At 40.9% G+C, this 22061-nt stretch overlaps 1 protein-coding gene across 2 annotated transcripts in view; it reads left to right on the top strand.

The window, feature by feature from the left end:
- The first annotated feature begins 234 nt into the window (after window positions 1-234).
- The window catches only part of LOC140716683 (cystathionine beta-synthase-like), a 49493-nt gene continuing 27666 nt past the window's right edge, over window positions 235-22061 (top strand). For both annotated transcript variants that reach the window (XM_073029506.1, XM_073029503.1), the window contains exons 1-5: window positions 235-288; window positions 8251-8307; window positions 11458-11595; window positions 16761-16867; window positions 18872-19006. In XM_073029506.1, coding sequence (XP_072885607.1) covers window positions 11516-11595; window positions 16761-16867; window positions 18872-19006 — 322 coding nt within the window. In that variant the 5' untranslated portion in view covers window positions 235-288; window positions 8251-8307; window positions 11458-11515. The remainder of the gene's footprint in view (window positions 289-8250; window positions 8308-11457; window positions 11596-16760; window positions 16868-18871; window positions 19007-22061) is intronic.

Raw genomic sequence — 22061 nt, 5'->3', positions numbered from 1 at the left:
TTAATATCTCCCCATCCTTTTTGAGTCCTCACATAACTGACCACTCTGATGTTTTAGAGTTCTAATTTTGGTCCTTACTATCTGTCCACTCTGCCCTTAATGTACCTGTAGAAGTCCTTGGGAAGCAACGGATTTCCCTCATACTGATAATTCAAAACATTGTGTAACTCTTTATCTTCATTCTGTCTAAGTTACACAACTTGTTAGTGTACTTTAACAACTTCCAAACCTCACTTCTGTTATTTAGCTATCACCAGTTCTAGATGAACCTTGTTGGAGTTTGATGTGGTGAGTTCCTCTCCGAGTCCCTGAGTTATCTTGTAAGGCGTATTTTTGTACATTACTTTGTAAACCTTCAGACATTGCTTAATTCTTTATTGCCTATCTTACAGCTATAAATCCAGTTCTTATCCATCCATGGCTATATTTGCTTAACTCCTTCAAGTTTATATGAGCATCGCTGCACAGTTAACTGTTCTGTGATTATCGGAGTGTCTGTTAGTGCTTTTGCAATTTATCGGACTGTTGTAATATCTAGGAATATGCCTTAACTTCTCAACTTGTTGCTCCAAGTTAGAGTAAGCCAGTCTCATCCATGTTTATAACCAGTGACCCAGCACAATCTTATGTAGGAGTACCTTTTACTTGTCAATCCCATACATGATCAGAAATAATGGCAGCCAATCTCATGGACCATTTGGATCCCTTGCCTTTGCATTACACACTGAAAGTAAGGTGGCATTAAAATTCGTCGGATTCTGTTGCAGTGAAGAACGCAAGCAAATTTGCTGCATTTTCCTCCTGGGCACGTCTGGGCTTCGTCATTCCGTATGCCTTGGGTATATTAATGATCAGATAACTTTGACTCCTTGGATCCACATTCAATTCTGTGCTCACAAGAAATGCATCCACTATATTTCCAGTCCCAGCAGTTAGAGCAGCAGTGTCTTTTTAAAGGTTGTTTGAAAGCTAAGGGCTTGTTATTTTTCAGTCCCAGCCATCTGATCAACAGAGAGAAGGAGTCAGTAGGGTTTTAGATTTGTTTACAGATATATAGTAAAAGGGAAACAGACTTTAGCAGTGTGGCTATTATGGAGCGACTGTTTTGGTGAGTGGCCGTGCCTGAGCTGTAAGTGCCATGGTTGAGCATAATTTTATTTTATTTTATTTTATTATTTAGCGATACAGTGTGGAGTCGGCCCTTTTGGCCCTTTGAGCCACCCCAGCAACCCCCGACAACCTTGATTAACCCTAACCTAATCATAGGACAATTTACAATGACCAAATAACCTACCTGGTTCATCTTTGGGATGTGGGGGGAAACCAGAGAACACAGAGAAAACCCACACATTCCATGGGGAGGGCATACAGAGACTCCTTACAGAACCGCGTCAGAGCCGAGTTCCGAACTCCGGAATGCCCCGAGCTGTAACAGTGTCATGGTAACCACGGTACTCAAAGCACCGAGACTTCGGTTCAAGAGTATTCGGTGACAGGAGGTTGAGCAGAATCAGATAATGGCTATGAGTGTTTTCCTTAGGAATGCTCTTCCTACTTGAGTAGCTGGACTAGCAGTTAAGGTGGTGTCACGTCCTGCCTGCAGCCTGTGGGAAATTAGGACCAATGTAGCGTGCATGGATGCATCATCGGCAGAAGTGCATCCAGAGGCAACTTCTGACTGATGGTGTGAAGGCAACGGAGCTGCAGTTCGATGTACCTCAGATCATCCAGGATGCTAAATGCATCATAGATTAGAGTTTTAACAAGGTGGTCACACATACGGTGCAAGCTGCGGGTAGCTGGGTGACCAACAGGAAAGTTAGAGAGGGTAGGCAAATAATGCAGGATTCCCCAGAGACCAGTACACTCAGCAACGTATATCTGTTTGCATACCATTGGGGTGGGGACCTATCAGGGCTCAGCCACAGCCAGGTCAGTGTGTTGTGGCTAGTTGTGAGCCTCCGCAGGGAAGGGTGAAGCCAAGCAGGGAACTGGTGTTAGGAGATACAATATAGACAGGTAGGAGATTCTGTGGTCGTAGACCTTGGTGAACAAAGTCCAACTCTGCAGTCTAAATACACTACTGTGCAACTGGGTGTTGGACTTTGTAACTAACAGACCTCAGATAGACAGGACGCACAGCCACACCTCCCTCCCCATCATCCTCAACACGGGTGTCCCCCAGGGCTGTGTGCTGAGCCTATTGCTGTCCACTCTGCTCACACACGACTGCCCGGCCGAACACCCGAGTAACCATGTTGTCCGGTTTGCCGCTGACAGGACAGTGGTGGGGCTCATCACCAATAGCGATGAGACAGCCTACAGAGAGGAGGGAGAAGAACCGAGGCCTGAAGTTTCAAAGTCGTGGCAATGCACATCTTAACAAGCTGCATCACTGCATGCCATGGAAACTGCACTGTGGTGCACAAGAAGGCTTTACAACAGGTAGTCAAAGCTGTCCAATGCATCACCAGCCATCTGGTCCCACTGCAATTTGCCTATTGCCACAATAGGTCTACAGCAGATGCGATCTCATTTGCGTTTCATGCAGCGTTGGATCACCTGGACAACACTAATACTTATGTCAAGCTGCTGTTCACTGACTATAACTCAGTGTTTAACACAATCATTCCCACATTTCTGATTAAAAAGCTCCAAAGCCTGGGTAACTCCCTCTACAGCTCCTCGACTTCCTCACAGTCTGTGCAGATCGGAAATAACGTCTCCACCTCACTGATAATCAACTCAGGCGCACCTCAAGGATGTGTGCTTAGCCCACTGCTCTACTCCCTCTACATTCTTGACTGTGTGGCCAGGCACAGCTCAAAAGCCATCTAAACGTTTGTATGACTACGTTGACAACTATTATTGTCAGAACTTCAAATAGCGACGAGCAGGCATACAGGAGTGAGAGAGATCAGCAGCAATATCAAGACCAAAGAATTCATTGTGGACTTCAGAACGGGTAAGACAAGGGAACATGCACCACTTCTCATCGAGGAATCAGAAGTGGGAAGAGTGAGTGATTTCATATTCCTGGAAGTAAACATCTGAGGGCTATCCTGCGCCCAACATCGAGTCTGCTCCACCATTCTATCGTGGCTGATCCCACATCCCACTCAACCCCATGCAGCTGCCTTCTCGGCATATCCTTTGATGCCCTGACCAATCAGAAAACAATCAATTTCCACCTTAAATATACCCACGGACTTGACCTCCACCATAGTATGTGGCAGCGTATTCCACAGATTCACTACTCTCTAGTCTCTGTTCTAAAGGGTCATCCCTCAATTTTGAGGCTGTGCTCTCTAGTTCTGAATAACATAGAAAATACTCTCACCACATCCACCCTATCTAGTCATTTCAACATTCGGTGGGTTTCAATGAGATCCCCTCGCATTCTTCTAAATTCCAGTGAGTACAGGCCCAAAGCTGCCAAATGCTCCTCATATGTTAACCCCTTCATTCCTGGAATCATCCACATGAACCTCCTCTGGACTCTCTTCAATGACAACACATCCTTTCTAAGATAAGGAGCCCAAAACTGTTAACAATACTCCAAGTGTGGCCTGACTAGTGTCTTGTAAAGGCTCGGCATTATCTCCTTTCCCCTTGAAATAAATGCCATCATCTATAAATGTTTCCCCTATGAACTAAATGCTATCATCCGCAAACTTTGCCACAAAGCCATTAATTTCAAATGCTATGTGCATTTAAATACAGCGATTTGAGTTCAGTATCCTTTGCCCTTTTGAATTTAGCCTCTGTGGTACAATATGACACTTTGCTGTGTCTACATTTCTACTCAGTCATTGACTTGTCCTTCCTTATGTTCATGTTACATCCATCATCTACTGTAAACCTGCTGGCCCATCCTCAGCTCTATCATACTGGTTCCCATCCCCCCCCCTCCCCCGCCATATTAGTTTAAACAACACCCAACAGCTCTAGTAAACCTGCTGGCAAAAATATTGGTCCCACTCAGATTCAAGTGCAACTTGTCTCTTTTGTGCAGGTCCTACCTGCCCCAGAAGAGGTCCCAATTATCCGGAAATCTGAATCTGAATCCCTGCCCCCTGCCACTTCATTCTATTCCTAATCCTCACTGTTGTGTGGCCCGGCAGCAATCTTGAGATGACTACCTTTGATGTCCTGCTTCTCAGCTTTCTACCTAACTCCCTATATTTTTTTCAGGACCTTCTCCCTTTTTCTACCTACGTCATTGGTACCAATATCTACCACAACTTCTGCTCACCTTCCCTTTTCAGGATATTGTGGACACACCCAGAAACATCCTGGTCCCTGGCACCTGGAAGGCAAACTACCATCTGTGTTTCCTTTTCGTGTCCACAGCATTGCCTGTCTGTCCCTCTGACTATAGAGTCCCCTATTACTGCTGCCATCCTCTTCAGTTCCCTACTCTTCTTGGCTACAGGGCCAGACTCAGTGTCAGAGACACGGCCGCTGTTGCTTCCCCCAGGAAGGTTCCCCCCCCTCCCCAACTATACTCAAAATGGAGTACCTATTATTGAGGGGGACAGCCACAGGGGTGCTCTCCACTATCTGATGTTCTCCCTTCCCTCTCCATTTATCTGTCTCCTGTAGCCTTGGTGTGACTACCTCCACGTCGTTCCTATCTATCACTGCTTGACTTTCCCTAACAAGTTGAAGGTCATCGAGCTGCAGCCTCAGTTCCCTAACACAGTCTCTAAGATTTAAATAAGAAATTAGGAACAAACTTACTTCCTTACTTTGCCTCTGTCTGTTCTTACCAAAGCAGGAATGCTTCTGTTGCATCAGCACAGTACTCCAGTCAACGACTTCTTCCTCCCACCTTCTTATTCTGGCGTTGTCTTCCTTCCTTTCCAGTCCTGATTGTTGGTCCGAAACCCATTGTTTACTGTTTTCCATAGATGCTGCCTGGCCTGCTGAGTTCCTCCAGCATTTTGTGTGTGATATTTGGGCATTGGATATCCAGCATCTGCAGATTTTCTTGTGTTTGTCCTTTAATTAATTTTGTTTTAAGCTTTGGGCAGAGAAACAAAATCATACATTAATAGTTTTTGAAATTATCACGGAACGTACACTTTTTTTTTACCTTTCATTACGAATGAGCAAAAATCCATAAATGATCTGTATGTGTTGTACATATTCTTTGTTGTGCGGAATGGCAATGTCCAAGGTCATCCAAAATACTACACCAAGGCCCACTTACCCATTATTCCTACATTCTTCTCAGTCTAGGAATGCCCCTGTTTTTAAATTCTCACTCTGGTTATTAAAACAACAACGATCTTGCCAGGCACTTTTATCTGTAAGTTTCTTCAGCCTTGAAACCTTCCAAAATCTCAGTGTTTCTGTAGTTCTGGCCTCTTGTCCATCCTAGTTTTCATCACTCCTTTGTTCATGGTTGTGCATTCTATTGCCTAGGCAGCTTTGGATTTCCCTGTTGAAATTTCTTGAACCCCTTCTCCCACTTTAAGATACTCCATACCAAATGTACATATTTGATCACTTGGCCTAATATTTCTTCAGACTCTGAGTCCAATTCTTCATGTGATGAACCCTGTAGCGGCTACTTAAAAACCAAACCAAAACTTATCGAAGGAATTAACATTGGATAATGCACTTCCAAATAACTGAGTTCCAAGTCAAAAAAGTACGTTCAATCTTTATTATGAAACCAGTTAAGATGAACAATCAAAAGTAGCAATAACAGAATTAACAATGTTCATGAAAGTTTGCGGAATGAGTGATGTAAGTGTAACAAGCAAAGAGAGCAGTCAACAAAAAAATATTCATCCCTTGCTCCGTCTATGACTAACTAAACTAATGGCACAAAGGTGCATATGTGACTATACTAATTTACTTCTACCATGCCCCGACTTAAAAGACAAATCACTGTAAATTGTAATAAAAATGTGTAGCACAAAATACAATACAGAGAGACAGAAAATAGATAACTGGCTCCTACGGTACCCTTGGCTCTTTTATTTTGTTAATGTTGGCGTATAAATACAAGATTTAAAAAATACACTGCACATTAAATTTTGGTCTGAATTAAAACAATCTCGACTATTACTTTCATTCACTCACCTTCACGTTGAAGGAGTTTAGTTTAAACTTTCTATGGTATTTAAACAAAACCCAATATTGAGGGAATACTCCATTCCAACTGTTCCTTCAGCAATGAAGTATTAGCTTGACAGAAACAGCTAATGTTAAAGTGAATTAAAAAAAAATATATCACGCTCTTTCCCTTTTCCTTTTCAATGCACTCTTTATTAGCCTTCTACCTATAATTTAATCTTCAATTCTCATTTACACATTTCATTTTAAATTCCAAAATTCAAGGTAAAAAAAACACGCTGCACATAAAATTTTGAAATGTTCCATCTGTTCATACTTTACATAAGGCTGCTGTTCTACATTTTTGTATGTTAATCTAATCTCTTCTGCTGTTGATTATTGCTTCAGTTAACTATAAACTCTAGTCTTCTATCTTATCACCCCAAGCCCAAAATTGTTCAAGCAAGTCATCTCGTATGTCAGCAGAAATCCTTGCTGAGTGCAAAATGTACTCACTTCTGTTCCCTGACTCATAATTTCATTATTCGCTATTTTTTAGTTTTATCTACCCTCCTAACTGTTAGGTGACAATATGAAAATAAACAGATGCAAATGAAAATTGTCAGCCTACTGAATTAATCAGCAATGTCTCTGTGAATGGGGTAACAGGAATCCCCATCTCTCAGTTGCCCTTGGAGTGCAGAGTTCTGTTTTTTGTAAGTGTCTGGGCTTTCACGCACAGAATCTGTGGGGATTTGTAGAATCTCTGACAGTGGCCATTGGTTTAGTGATGTGATACTTTTGCCAGTCAGGTAGGTGGGTGCAAGGAGTACACCCACAGAGCTTGAAAGCACACAGGCTTGGCAATGGTCAGGAATGTGATCAGCAATTAAATTAAGGTGAATATTTCTACTATTTTTGCTACGAGAGTTCATTAGAATAAATAAAGAAAATGCTTCACTTTAAGGTAAGTAGTACTTGGAATGGAACAAATCCCTCTTGTGATCAGTATTATGCAGATTAACTACAGAGAGTTTAGTGGTATTTCGAAAAAAGGTAGCTCAAAGTTATGCTATTTTCTGCCTGGGCTATGTGAGAAGGTAGCTCCCTGGCAGCTAGGTGTGCAGGAATGTAATTACTGGCAAGTCATATCTTGGAGCCGTCCTGGCCCTTCAACTCGATGTCTCCCCCTGCATCTGGATCCTTGACTTCCTGACCAACAGACCGCAATCAGAAAGGATATGCAGCAACTATCTCAATGCTGGTTCCCCACACGGCTCCAATTTCAGCCCCTACTCTCTATACATTCGTGTTGCATGGCCAACTTCAGCTCGAACTCCTTTCTAAAGCAGCCAGCATAATCAAAGACTCCATCCGTACTATTCATTCTTTCTTCGCTCCCCTCCTGTCTCACAGGTGATACCAAAGCCTGAATGCATGTACCATCAGTCTCAAGGACAGCTATCCTACTGTTATTAAATGATGGGATCCCTACTACAATCAGATGGACCCTTGACGTCAATCTACCTCGCTATATTGTTTTGTCTACCTGCAGTGCTCTTTCTCTGTAAACCCTTTATTCTGCACTCTGATGTTGTTTTACTTCAATGCACCATTGTAATGAACTGATCTATATGAATGGTAAACAAGACAAGTTTTTGCTGTACCTTGGTACATGTGAGAATAATAAACCAATTAACCACTTTGCTTCATTTGCGTTCTTCAGGATAAGATTTCTGCCGTCTTTGCCCAGTATGCTGTCTCCAAAACTAGCAGTCTGATTAACTATTAACCATTCTTCGCAACAGCTGAAAGCCACTCTGGGTTATGTGGGGGAATGAGAGAAATGTGGTCTTGACTGAGATGCCCATGTCCTCTTGTGAGCAATTTAAAAAAACAAATCCACCATCCATTCATATAATCCATTTGATACTACAGCAAACTGAAAATAACTTCCTTCTTACCTTTTAAAATTTAAAAACAGTAAAAATAAAAAGTTGCTTGCAAATAACGTTACCTTCAAATTGTAAAGAAAATGGAATGATTATAAAGGAAAAATACCAAGTAGGAGGGTTCATGAGCCATAAGGTCACAGCACCGAAGATAGGCAATAAGTCTTATCAATAAATCTGCCAGTGCACTGTTGAAGTAAAATCTTACTTCTCTCTGCCCTCCCCTTAGATCACTACCTTCTTCAGGAGAAGCACATCGGCTTTTTTGACTGCTGATATTCCACAGGTATGCTTTAATGTGATTTATTTTTATCTATCTCTTAATGTCTACTTTTAATATTAAAACAACGGCATTCATAGTAATGACTGTGTGGAGCAATTGAGAAAAACAAGGTAGTATCAGGTTTTGCAATGACTGCCATTATGCTGATTAAACTGGGTATTGTAATCAATTGCAGCTTGGAAAAATGTTTTTGTACGTAAGCAGCACAGGAGAAAATGTCTGGAATTGCTTTGTTTGCATTCATCTCTGTGTAAAATAGGTATCTAAATTTATTCAATGGGAAATGGATATTTGCAAAGAAAATATTAGGTAATTCCTATAGTTTACAAAAGTATTCACAGACTCTTTTTAAGCATTTGTGGAAGATGCTTTAAAAGAGAGATTTTGACTGTTGACGTCCTTGGAACATTCAAAACTATGTTTCAGCTAATGTGTGGTTCCTATTATAATAACAGAAGTCACAGCCAACGTACACATAGTGAGCTATATTGAAAAGGTGACGGGATCTGTTTTGATGATTGATGTCAGTAGTTCCATAGCAAGCCACCAGCCTTTACCCTAGGATGTTCATGACTTTGGAACACACATTTCAAACACTGAGATCCTATTCTGCGTACAGATTCCAGTACATTTTACTACAGGACTGTTTTGAGTCCAGGTGTGCAACATGCAGGTACTAAAATTTCACAGCATATCTATTTGAATATGATCTTCTCAATTTAAGGAAACCTGAAAAAAATAACAATTCTCTGCATTCAATCAGCAAAGTAAAACCTGAGTTAAAGAAATTACAGATAAACTAGTTTCTGAAAATTGCTGAATGCATTTTTTAGGTCTAATAGGATTCTTTTATATTAAAATTGGTGTGCGTGTGGCTTGTATCAATGTGCTCCAAATCTCACATTTAAATATACAATTCTCTCCAAAGTTAAAACAAGGTGGGACAAGGATTAGTTAAAATCATTAAGTTGCTTTATTCTGTATAGTATTCTTGATATTTTTTAATTTTCCAGATTTTCAACATCTGCAATATTTTATGAACATTGGGCTTGATCAGATGTACAATTTAATGAAAACAAGAGCATTTCAAAAATAATGTAAAATAATAAACAGGTTGGGTTGAGGTGTTCTCATTTACTTGGCAACTTTTCATCACCATGCGAGGAGACATCGTCAGTGCACTGTTGATAGTGATGTGTCCTCTGAATGTGTGGCCTTTCTATAAGAGTCTCCTTTATGCCTTTTTGCATACTAATAAAATGTTTGCAAGTAAATTGCTGAGATTGGAGAACAACTCAACCCAACCACTGACCACCCAGGTTACACATCCTCAAATTATTTCTAAAGTAACAAACAATGATGCCAACTCATTTTATTGGATTGTTGTAGATCAAATTAAATGGTCTGCATTAGAATTTGCTGGCTTTGCCTCTTTTAAGAGTTCTTGCTTTCAACAATGTTCTGTTTGAGAAAGCAGGACTTCTCTTTACTTTTACTCTACTTTCATTGTCACCAAACAATTGATACTAGAGCGTACAATCATCACAGCGATATTTGATTCTGCGCTTCGCGCTCCCTGAAGTACAAATCAAAGTAAATAAAATAAAAATTTTAATTATATATCATAATTAGAAAATAGAAAAGGGAAAGTAAGGTAGTGCAAGTCAGGTCTGGATATTTGAAAGATACGGCCCAGATCTGGGTCAGGATCCGTTCAGTAGTCTTATCACAGTTGGAAAGAAGCTGTTCCCAAATCTGGCCGTATGAATCTTCAAGCTCCTGAACCTTCTCCCAGAGGGAAGAGGGACAAAAAGTGTGTTGGCTGGGTGGGTCGTGCCCTTGATTATCCTGGCAGCACTGCTCCAACAGCGTGCAGTGTAAAGTGAGTCCAAGGATGGAAGATTGGTTTGTGTGATGTGCTGGGCTATGTTCACGATCTTCTGCAGCTTCTTGGGGTCTTGGAGAGGACAACTTCCATATCAGGTTGTGATGCACCCCAGAAGAATTTACTACGGTGCACCTATAAAAATTAGTGAGGTTTTTAGGGGACAGGCCAAATTTCTTCAGCTTTCTTAGGAAGTAAAGGCGCTGGTGGGCCTTCTTGGCAGTGGACTCTGCTTGGTTAGACCAAGTCAGGTCATTTGTGATATTCACCCTGAGGAACTTAAAGCTTTTGACCTGTTCCACCTGCGCACCACCAACGTAGATGGGGTCGAGCAGTCTGCTACTCCTTCTGAAGCCAACAACCAATTCCTTCATCTTGCTGACGTTGAGGGATAAGTTATTGTCTTTGCACCATGCCACCAGGTTCTTAATTTCCTCTCTGTACTCAGACTTATCGGTACCCAAGATACGGCCTACAATTGTGGTGTATTCAGCAAACTTATATATTGAGTTTATAGCAGGCTGTGTTGCCTTTATTATCTCTCCTTTTAGAGATGGGTAGAGTGTTTTAAGAGCATAATGGTTGAGAGGTATCTTCTAATCTTCTGTTAAGCCAATGAATATGTTACTATGCAATACATATTCGTCAATTGTATTTGGATGCCTTTGCATTGCAGCTTGATTAAAACAGAAAATTGAGGATCTTGTGGAAAACCTGCATGATCAATAGGTACTGACAGTCTATTATAATTTCCTTTTGAAAATGTATTTTATACATAACTAATACAGTAAATATAATCAGTATGCATTTTCTCTGCTTTAATATCAGTTCAATATGTTATCTTATAATGAGTCAATGTCACTATGTTTCCTCAAAAAATGCACCCATAAAGTGTTTGAGAGCCCAACCTTTCAATGTCCCATGGCAGCAGAATCCTTGACTGCAAGGATTGTAGGATATGGATCAAGAACCCATTAGAGTAGGTGTTCCCAACCTTTTTTATCCCATGGACCTCTACCATTAACTGAGGGGTCCATGGACCCCAGGTTGGGAAACCCTGCATTAGAGGAATCCCTTCTTAAACCAGAGAAGTGAGATCCATTAAGCTATAACTGCTGTTACCTCCATCTTACTGGCTAATGTAGTGAACACAGACAAAGGAAATTGGAGACTTGATTTAGCTCAGTCCTTCACGGACATTCAATGTACCATTTATAAAATGTGGAAGCATAAAAGTAAAAATATCATCATTTTTAATTTGCTCTTAGCTTTTTGGTTGACGTGGAGACATCTAAAGAGATACAAGGACTTCAAGCAAGGCGAAAGATGGAGCAAGACCACCCACCTCAGGGTCTCTGGAGTCCTGAAGTCCCACCATTTAAGCCTCCACAATCCAACGATGTGGTGTGAGTACCACATACTACAAGTATCAGAACAAATGAGACACGTAAAGCTGTTTAAACTAAAACTTCACTTTGTAGTCTCTGGGAAAGTTTTCTTACTAAATATTTCTCATTGATGTTTTAGGAGATAGCAAGCAGATATTTTAAAAGTCAGTGGTCTTGATAAAGATTGATGTGACGATTCAGTATAACTATTAATGCCCAACAACATTTGATGTAACCCTGAAAGAGTTATCAAGATCTTTAAACATGAAGGACACTGGATTAAACATTCAGTTTGTTCACTCTGTTATTCACTTAACTCTCTGGAAGATAATCTATTATCTACAACTGCTTCATCTAATGGAATCCTCACCAACACTTAAAAGTAAATATAGAATGGATTGCAAGACTGTAATCTAATCAAAGGGCTTAGCAGATCTGATGTATAAACCCTGCAAAGGTAGAAGCTGCCCTTATTTGTAGAATTCCATAAGATTCATGTTTTATTTTGTATTTATCCTTTTACAGAATGCAAGCATCGCTGTCAAAGTTAATATTTATTCCCAAGTCCTAGCTATCTTTGAGAAAGTAGCAGTGAGCATTTCCCTAAACTGCTTCAGTTCAAGTGGTGAAGTATTAAGAGTTCCAAGAGTGATGATAGATGAATTGCAACTTATATTGTTATTCACTCTCAGGACATGGGAATTAGTGTCAAAGCCCATTTAATAACAGACACCTAAAGAACTAGAGGCCTATTTCCAAGTAAGATGGTTGGATGTAATTGAAGGGAATTTTTCAGGTGGTGAGATCCTCTACTTTTGTTGGTTTTGTCCTTTGAGATGACAGAAATCTATAAGTTTGGAAGAGGCTGTCAAAGGAGAACCTTGTCAACTTACTGCATTGTGCCAATCAGTTTTTTGCTCACTTCATGCTGGTTGGTGTACTGTAGGATAAATGTCCACACAGTTAAGCTTCTATCCAGCTGCTCGACTCACCAGTAAGTCAAGGAGTGGAACATGAGAATCCTGATCTGAGGGGCCTGATCAATTGTGGACAATTCAGAATCTGCACTGTCAAGAGGCTGCCCAAGTAGAGATGAGGCCAATCTAATTTACTTTATTGTGAGGCTAAGATCTCCACAGATGTTCAGGCTTGGAAACTTGTCCTGAAATCTATTAACCAGAGGACTGAGAACAGCAGCTTTCCTTTACTTGGTACCAATGGCATTGGCCAGAGATGTATGGTCGTGAGGAGAAACTGTCCAGGTTGGATTTGTTTCACTTAGAACAAAGGAGAGCGAGGGGAGACATAACTGATGTAAATAACTTTTTAAGTGTTATAGATAGGATAAAGAAGCAGGACCTACTGCTCATAGCATTGAGGTTGGTAGTTGGCAAAGGGAAACCAATGGTAGGAAGATCAGAGGAGAATTGCGAAAAAATGTTTTACTTGACAAGTGTGAGAGGAGAGTAGAACTGGCAAAACTCATTACATTTCAAAAGTACCTGGAGACCTATAACATATCAGGTTTCAGAAAGAACAAAGGGGTGGGATTATCCTAAAATCTATTCTATGGTTGGCATGAATGCGATGGGTTGAATGGCCTTCTACACCATAACTTTCAGTGACTCTGGGATTCAAAAGCATGGTGGAGAACTTCAAGCTTTATCTAATTCAGAAGCTTTACCTTCTGAAAATAAAGGAAAATCATAATTGCAGGAGGCCTCAGGTCTGAACATTTGTGAGGTACTTGACAATACTGATACACATCAGAAGCTGTCATTTTAATCCCTTCTATGAAACTGCTGATCTCTCCATTCTCCACTGGATAATGCGGCTGTATAAGACATGTTTGACAGTTAATGGGTTTTGCAAAGAGAAATTCATCTTTGAGCACCTTTGATTTATCTCATATTGACTGAAGCTATAGGCTGTATTCACCACCATACATTTGGTTTAATTGCATTTTCTATCTTAAGCACTATGCTTAGACCTGACACAAATACTTGTACTTAAAGTATAATTAGTCTACTCACTGCAGTTTTGTAATTTATAAACTGAGGAAATAAATACATTTGAGAAACCTGCCCAATGATCTTGAGTGAAGAATATGAAAGATCAGCTCATCTCCAGGTTTTCATGAATTTGGGCCCTTTAATGTGGAATGGTTGTCCTTTCTCTGCAGGCAATTTTACAGCCACCCCTAATGGCCTTGATTTCTTTTCTGCTGGAGACAAAGATGAAAACGAGAAGACCCTGGTTGTGAGCTTATTCAGAAAATCTTGCAACCTTTGTCATTTTTAACTACTGGAGTCCTATATCCAGTGGCTTTCCAAGTTTAGCTGTGCATTTTCAGCTAGCACCGCTCCCGACACATCCAATTTTGGCACCTACATCCACATCCTCTGATTTTGTCTATGCAGTGAGGTAGCATGATGTCTCAAAGTGTCCACACTTGATTTGCTGACAAAACTAAGATCTCAAACCAAATTGGACACTCACTGTTGCCCTTTGTGAGCCATCCACCCAAAACCAGTAGTCAAATCAGAAGTTATCCCAGTGCTTTGCTTTCACCTCACACAGATGAATTCATGAGCTGTTTTGCATAGAACAATGATTACATGAAGCTTCAATAAAACATATGATCAGATCAAATTTTCATGAATTTAGTGATAATTTTTCAAAACTCCTTAGATTCTGGATTAGTTCCTGAGGATTGGAGGATGGCTAATGTAACCCCATGTTTTAAAAAAGGAGGGAGAGAGAAACCGGGGAATTATAGACTGGTTAGTCTGACATCGGTGGTGGGGAAAATGCTAGAGTCGGTTATCAAAGATGTGATAACAGCACATTTGGAAAGAGGTGAAATCATCGGACAAAGTCAGCATGGATTTGTGAAAGGAAAATCATGTCTGACGAATCTTATAGAGTTTTTTGAAGATGTAACTAGTAGAGTGGATAGGGGAGAGCCAGTGGATGTGGTATATTTAGATTTTCAAAAGGCTTTTGACAAGGTCCCACACAGGAGATTAGTGTGCAAACTTCAAGCACACAGTATTGGGGGTATGGTATTGATGTGGATAGAGAATTGGTTGGCAGACAGGAAGCAAAGAGTGGGAGCAAACGTGACCTTTTCAGAATGGCGGGCAGTGACTAGTGGGGTACCGCAAGGCTCAGTGCTGGGACCCCAGTTGTTTACAATATATATTAATGATTTAGACGAGGGAATTAAATGCAGCATCTCCAAGTATGCGGATGACACGAAGCTGGGCGGCGGTGTTAGCTGTGAGGAGGATGCTAAGAGGATGCAGGGTGACTTAGATAGGTTAGGTGAGTGGGCAAATTCATGGCAGATGCAATTTAATGTGGATAAATGTGAGGTTATCCACTTTGGTTGTAAGAACAGGAGAACAGATTATTATCTGAACGGTGGCTGATTAGGAAAAGGGGAGATGCAACGAGACCTGGGTGTCATTGTACACCAGTCATTGAAGGTGGGCATGCAGGTACAGCAGGCAGTGAAAAAGGCAAATGGTATGTTGGCATTCATAGCAAAAGGATTTGAGTACAGGAGCAGGGAGGTTCTACTGCAGTTGTATAAGGCCTTGGTGAGACCGCATCTAGAATATTGTGTGCAGTTTTGGTCTCCTAATCTGAGAAAAGACATTCTTGCCATAGAGGGAGTACAGAGAAGGTTCACCAGATTGATTCCTGGAATGGCAGGACTTTCATATGAAGAAAGACTGGATCAACTAGGCTTATACTCACTGGAATTTAGAAGATTGAGGGGGGACCTTATTGAAACGTATAAAATTCTAAAGGGATTGGACAGGCTAGATGCAGAAAGATTGTTTCCGATGTTGGGGAAGTCCAGAACTAGGGGTCACAGTTTAAGGATAAAGGGGAAGCCTTTTAGGACCGAGATGAGGAAAAACTTCTTCACACAGAGAATGGTGAATCTGTGGAATTCTCTGCCACAGGAAACAGTTGAGGCCGGTTCATTGGCTATATTTAAGAGGAAGTTAGATATGGCCCTTGTGGCTAAAGGGATCGGGGGTATGCAGAGAAAGCAGGTACAGGCTTCTGAGTTGGATGATCAGCCATGATCATACTGAATGGCGGTGCAGGCTCAAAGGGCCGAATGGCCTACTCCTGCACCTATTTTCTATGTTTCTATGTTTCTAAATTCTGTTGACAATGTTGAGGGAAAGATATTAGCCTGGTCATTGGAAGATTTCCCAACATAGTATAATGGAACTTCTACCCAGTTTCTTTGAAAGTCTACAACTTTGCAAGCTGTCATGATAGATTACCCAAAGAAACTCCTGATTGAATAAACCTACTGTATATAGTGAAAGTTGGGATTCTGAAAAATCAAAATATAAAATGAACATGGAGAAATAATGACGCAAGATTCTGGTCAAGTATCATCTGTAGAAAGAGAAACAGAACCAAAACTATAAACATTTTGACAAAGAGACTTTGACCTGAAATGTAAAGCTTTGTTTTCATTTCCATGGCTACTGGTGCCTGCATTGCTAAGTGCACCAGTGTTTTCAGTTTTATTTCAGAGTGCTGGCTGAGGCTGGAATGACAGTCCAGCCACTGTTTCCTTCCGCCTAATTCCTACCTGTGCATCATTTTCAAAATAGATAATCACTAGAGAACAAGAACATCAGAGTTATAGAGCGATACAGCACAGAAACCCACTGAATCTGCACTGACCATCAACCTACTTACATTAATCTGACTTTAATTTAGTTTTTATTTAATTCTTCCCACAATTTCAATAACATCCCAGATTTTACAACTCAACTACACAATAGGGGTAAGTCACAGTGACCAATGAAACTAGCCTACACGATTTTAGAATGTGGGAAGAAACCTAAGCTCCCTGAAAATAAAGCACAGGGAGAACGTATGAACTCCACACAGACAGCACCTAAAGTCAGGATTGAACCTAGACCTCTGCTGCTGTAGGGCAGTGATGCTTGACTGGCTGGAGCCCTTTGTTGCCATTCTAAATTACCTACAAGAGCTTAATTCATCACAGACTGCAGACCAAATCAAGGACCTCACTATTGTAATCGAGTCAACAGCCCATCAAGTGTTATATTTATTACTGGAGAGTTTTATTGTGTTTTACAACTCTGGGCTAAAATAGATGTCATTCATCTTCTTTGCAGCAAGAGTTCGCCCAAGATTTTCCCGAATGTCCTTGCTCAAATTGGCAACACACCCCTCATTCGAATCAACAATATTGTAAAAGAGTATGGAATCAAATGTGAACTATGTAAGTAACACTATTTCTGTCTCTCATGAATTAATGTAGATTCTTCCAATTTCTAGACTGCGACGTTTAATAATTCCTTGGAAATGCAACATATGAACATAGGCAGTGATGAGGATAGGCCCTGGGCTTTAGTTTACCTGTTTATTCCTGCATTTTAATTAATCCTAATTATATGCATGGTTACTATATTCCAAGTGTTTGTGTAATAAAAAGGCAAACAATATACTGGTTACAATATAGACCAAAATTACAGAGAACACTCCAAATATTTTTAATGCTGATAGATTTTACAGGGAAATGTGAAAATGCAAATAATAAGCAATATCCAATATTTAAAATGGTCATAAGATAATAAACACCAGGAAGAGTTAGCAACACTAAAAAAAATTATATACTTTTTATTTTGTTTATGAATAATGACTAGAATTTCCCTACCTTATTTATAATTTGTGTAATAACAAAAGGGGATTTTCATTCATTAAGAGACTTACAATGTCATAGAAAAATGTAAATTGGGAGGAAGAATAGGTCATCAGAATTCTACTCTGCTGCATAATTTAGAATGATTAAGGATAATCTTCCATCTCAATGCTGCTTTCCTGCAGGATCCCCATTTCTGTATTTATCTCTGTCCTGAATATATTCATCAGTTGATCATCAACTGCTTTGTAGGGTGGAGAATTCCAAAGATTCAGAACGCCCTGCACAAATCTCTCCTCCTCTCAGTTCTAAATAGTGGACCCATTCTTCTGAGACAATTAACCTCAGTTTTGGAATCAATAGCTGAAGAGAAATCTCCTTCTAGTGTCTTTATTTCAATTGGAGCACTACTGATTCTTCTAAGCCATGTAACATTTAAGGCTGGTATTAAATCTCCTCATAAACCGCTTCCCTCATCTCAGAAAACTGTTTGCAGACTCTTTGTTCCATTTCTTCCCAGACAAATAAATGCTTTCTTATAAATGAAAACCGAAACTGCACATGATATTCCTGGCATTATCTCACCAGAGCTCTTTGTTAATGTCAAATAATATTTTGTTTCTATTATTAGATACCAAAATTATAGACCAAATTACCTTCCTCTCTGTATTTTACCTATCAACCAACTTTTAGTCTGGACTAATATTTTACCTGCATGAGTAAAACAACCTGCTGTTTATGCTTTATGTGAATTGTGGTTATTTAATACAAGACTTGTCTGCTATTTTTATCGTTCACTGTTCCATTTTGCTGTTCTTTAAATCCAACTGTCAAAGCTATTATTGGGGAATAAAAAGCTTACTCTTGCTAAAATGTTAGCATTATTCTTGCTAAAATATACCAGAGTGTCAGCCTGTACTTAGACTCATCTTACTTACTGCCCATTACGCCACTGGCGTTTAGGCAACAACGAAGGTCCTCCAATTCTGCTGTCCATACATCGCACACAGGTGTAGAAGGATTCCTCATTGTTGCTTCCGTAACAATTTTTTACCATTCAGGGTTGTTAGCCCTGAGTTGAACCCCAGAACCTGGAAGACCAGTGGACTATCTTAGTCTGGCCTTTACCCTTTGACCTGTTTGGCATGAATGACCATACCAAGAGCCAAAGCATCAGGCCCTGAATCTAGCCAACATAGCTCTCTGGGTCATTGAGGCACACAAGCCTCTAAACCTTATGACAAGGTTGTGGTCCTCTTGGAGGACTTAGACTCACCATCACACTTTTACTTCCATTTATGTTTGCATCCTTTTAACAATACAATCAAAGTTAAGTCATTGCTGCAGCTGGCATGCAATAAAATTTGTCTCATGAGAAGTTCCAATTGAAAATATGACATTTTTTAAAGCCCTTCCATTCTACTGTACATCAGCATCATAAATCAATAAATTTGTGGTGGTTTTTTAATTTGAACTTGCTTCAATGTTTTCCTTCCCTTTGTGTCTGATATTGAGAAAACTTTGAAAAGAAATCACGTGGAAACACCATCTCCCCCAGTGTAATTTTGCTAATGCCTCTTCTAGTGGCTAAGTGTGAGTTCTTCAGTGCCGCCGGGAGCATTAAGGACCGTATTGCGTTACGGATGATCGAGGATGCTGAGAAAAAGGGGATTCTGAAACCAGGCGTTGTCATCATCGAACCGACATCGGGTAACACAGGTAGAGCTTAAACTGAGATTTTAGATCACACTGGTTCTGATTTATTTAGTGGCCTTTACCTTGAACTCCAGAAGTGTATCTAAAGACCTACAGGACATTAGGGTATAAGCAGATGTGAATGACTAAAAAAATTATTTGCTGCAAAAGGCCAGAAAATATAGTAATTTAACCATATCCAATCTGTGTTAGCTTTATTCTGTGGAATTCTCTGCTCAATGAAGTAGTGAAGGCTACCTCAGTAAATATATTTAAGACAAGGTTGGATGAATTAAGGGTTATGGGGAAAGTACAGGTAGGTGGAGATGAGTCCAAGGCCAGATCAGTTATGATCTTTTTGAACGGCAGAGGAGGCTCAACGGGCCAGGTGGTCTACTCCTGCTCCTATTTCTTATTCGAACTGATAAATGCATGGAGGCCTCTTTGTAGGCATTCTAGGTGCAAACTGATGGAATTACCTGTGTATTTTGGAGGCATTTTATCAGCTGATTGGCTGTCCTGAATTATACAGCAATGTTGATCCACAGAGGACTCCCACTTCATGGTATTCATGTCTTCTGGATGAAAGCATGCCTGAGTTTTATCCCTAATCTCTGGGACACATTGGCAATAAGACAATAAATCAAACCCTATCCCTTTTCATTATTGCTTATTTGGACCTCATGGGTGATCTCCAACACAGACAGTTTATTTGAAATTTAAAATAAAAATCTAATTTTTCCAGTTGGTTCAGATGTTGCAAGCTTTGATAGCCTTCCTAGCTGTCCACTATGCCCCCATTCTTGGTGTCATCTGCAAACTTGCTGATCCAGTTAACCACATTATCATTGATACAGATGACAAACAACAATGGACCCAACACTGATCCCTGTGGCACTCTGGTAAGCCACAGGCCTCCAGTCAGAGAGGCAACCATTTACTACCACTCCCTGGCTTCTCCCGCAAAGCCAGTGTTGAAATCAATTTACTACTTTATCCCAACACCAAGCAATTGAACCTTCTTGACCAACCTCTCATATGGGAGTTTTTCAAAGGTCTTGCTAAATTCCATGTAGACAACATCCCCTGCCTTTCCTTCATCAACCTTCTGTGGAATCTCCTCTGAGCACACTATAAGATTGGCTAAATACAACCTACCACACACAAAGTCATGCTGCCTATCCCTAATCAGCCCATGTCTATCCAAACACTCATTTATCTGGTCTCTTAGAATACCTTCCAATATCTCCCAGTACTAACATCAGGCTCAGCGGCCTATAAGCTTATTCTTAAATAAACGCAATGAATATGGTACAATATTCTACAGGTAATATAAACCCCTCCCCCCAACGTAATGTGGGTGTCGCCTGTACTCTTAAAACTATGTACGATTGTTACTCTTAAGAGTAACTTCAACTCCAATGTACTTCTTTATCATGCTTCTTCTGAACAAACCTATTACTTGAAGGAGCATCTTCCCATCTCTAGAGGTGATCTATTCTGCCCCCAATCTTACATCTTGTCCCAAGAACTTCCTTTTTATCATAAAACTGTTAAAGCTATGATAACTGGTTGACTATTGTGTCCAAAGAAGTTCATATCCGTCCAACAATTACTTGATTTAATTTCCCCCAGTCTTCAATCTTTACAGGAAAGTTGTTTTGAGGAGAACATTGAGTTTATCGTCATCTTGAAAACTCTTACTCAGGTCAACACATTGAGTGATGTAGAAATTCTGCAGAAAGTCATGTCCCTAAAGCTGTGGAATGAAAACAGAGAATTGAAATATGCAAACACGAGGAAATCTGCAGATGCTGCAAATTCAAACAACAACAACACACAAACTGCTGGTAGAACACAGCAGGCCAGGCAGCATCAATAGGGAGAAGCGCTGTCGACGTTTCGGGCCGAGACCCTTCGTCAGGACTAACCGAAAGGGAAGATAGTAAGAGGTTTGAAAGTAGTGGGGGGAGGGGGAAATGCAAAATGATAGGAGAAGACCGGAGGGGGTGGGATGAAGCTAAGAGCTGGAAAGGTGATTGGCGAAAGTGATACAGAGCTGGAGAACGGAAAGGATCATGGGACAGGAGGCCTCAGGAGAAAGAAAGAGGGGGGGAGCACCAGAGGGAGATGGAGAACAGGCAAACAACTAAATATGTCAGGGATGGGGTAAGAAGTGGAGGAGAGGCATTAACAGAAGTTAGAGAAGTCAATGTTCATGCCATCAGGTTGGAGGCTACCCAGCCGGTATATAAGGTGTTGTTCCTCCAACCTGAGTTTGGATTCATTTTGACAATAGAGGAGGCCATGGACAGACATATCAGAATGGGAATGGGACGAGGAATTAAACTGTCTGGCCACTGGGAGATCCTGCATTCTCTGGTGGACTGAGCGTAGGTGTTCAGCGAAATGGTCTCCCAGTCTGCGTCGGGTCTCACCAATATATAAAAGGCCACACTGGGAGCACTGGACACAGTATACCACACCAGCCGACTCACAGGTGAAGTGTCGCCTCACCTGGAAGGACTGTCTGGGGCCCTGAATGGTGCTGAGGTAAGGGCAGGAGTAGCACTTGTTCCGTTTACAAGGATAAGTGCCAGGAGGGAGATCGGTGGGAAGGAATGGGGGGACGAATGGACAAGGGAGTCATGTAGGGAGTGATCCCTGTGGAAAGCAGAAAGGGGCGGGGGGAGGGAAAAATGTGTTTGGTAGTGGGATCCCGTTGGAGGTGGCAGAAGTTATGGAGAATTATATGTTGGACCTGGAGGCTGGTGGGGTGGTAGGTAAGGACACGGGGAACCCTATCCCGAGTGGGGTGGCGGGTGGATGGGGTGAGGGCAGATGTGCGGGAAATGGGAGAGATGCATTTGAGAGCAGAGTTGATGGTGGACGAAGTGAAGCCCCTTTGTTTAAAAAAGGAAGACATCTCCTTCGTCCTAGAATGAAAAGCCTCATCCTGAGAGCAGATGCGGCAGAGGTGGAGGAATTGTGAGAAGGGGATAGCCTTTTTGCAAGAGACAGGGTGGGAAGAGGAATAGTCCAGGTAGCTGTGAGAGTCTGTAGGCTTATACTAGATATC

This window comes from Hemitrygon akajei, chromosome 26, assembly GCF_048418815.1.
Source record: "Hemitrygon akajei chromosome 26, sHemAka1.3, whole genome shotgun sequence".
Classification (NCBI taxonomy): domain Eukaryota; kingdom Metazoa; phylum Chordata; class Chondrichthyes; order Myliobatiformes; family Dasyatidae; genus Hemitrygon; species Hemitrygon akajei.
Note: the sequence above shows the minus strand (reverse complement) of the source record. Positions and strands in the feature narration are given on the sequence as shown.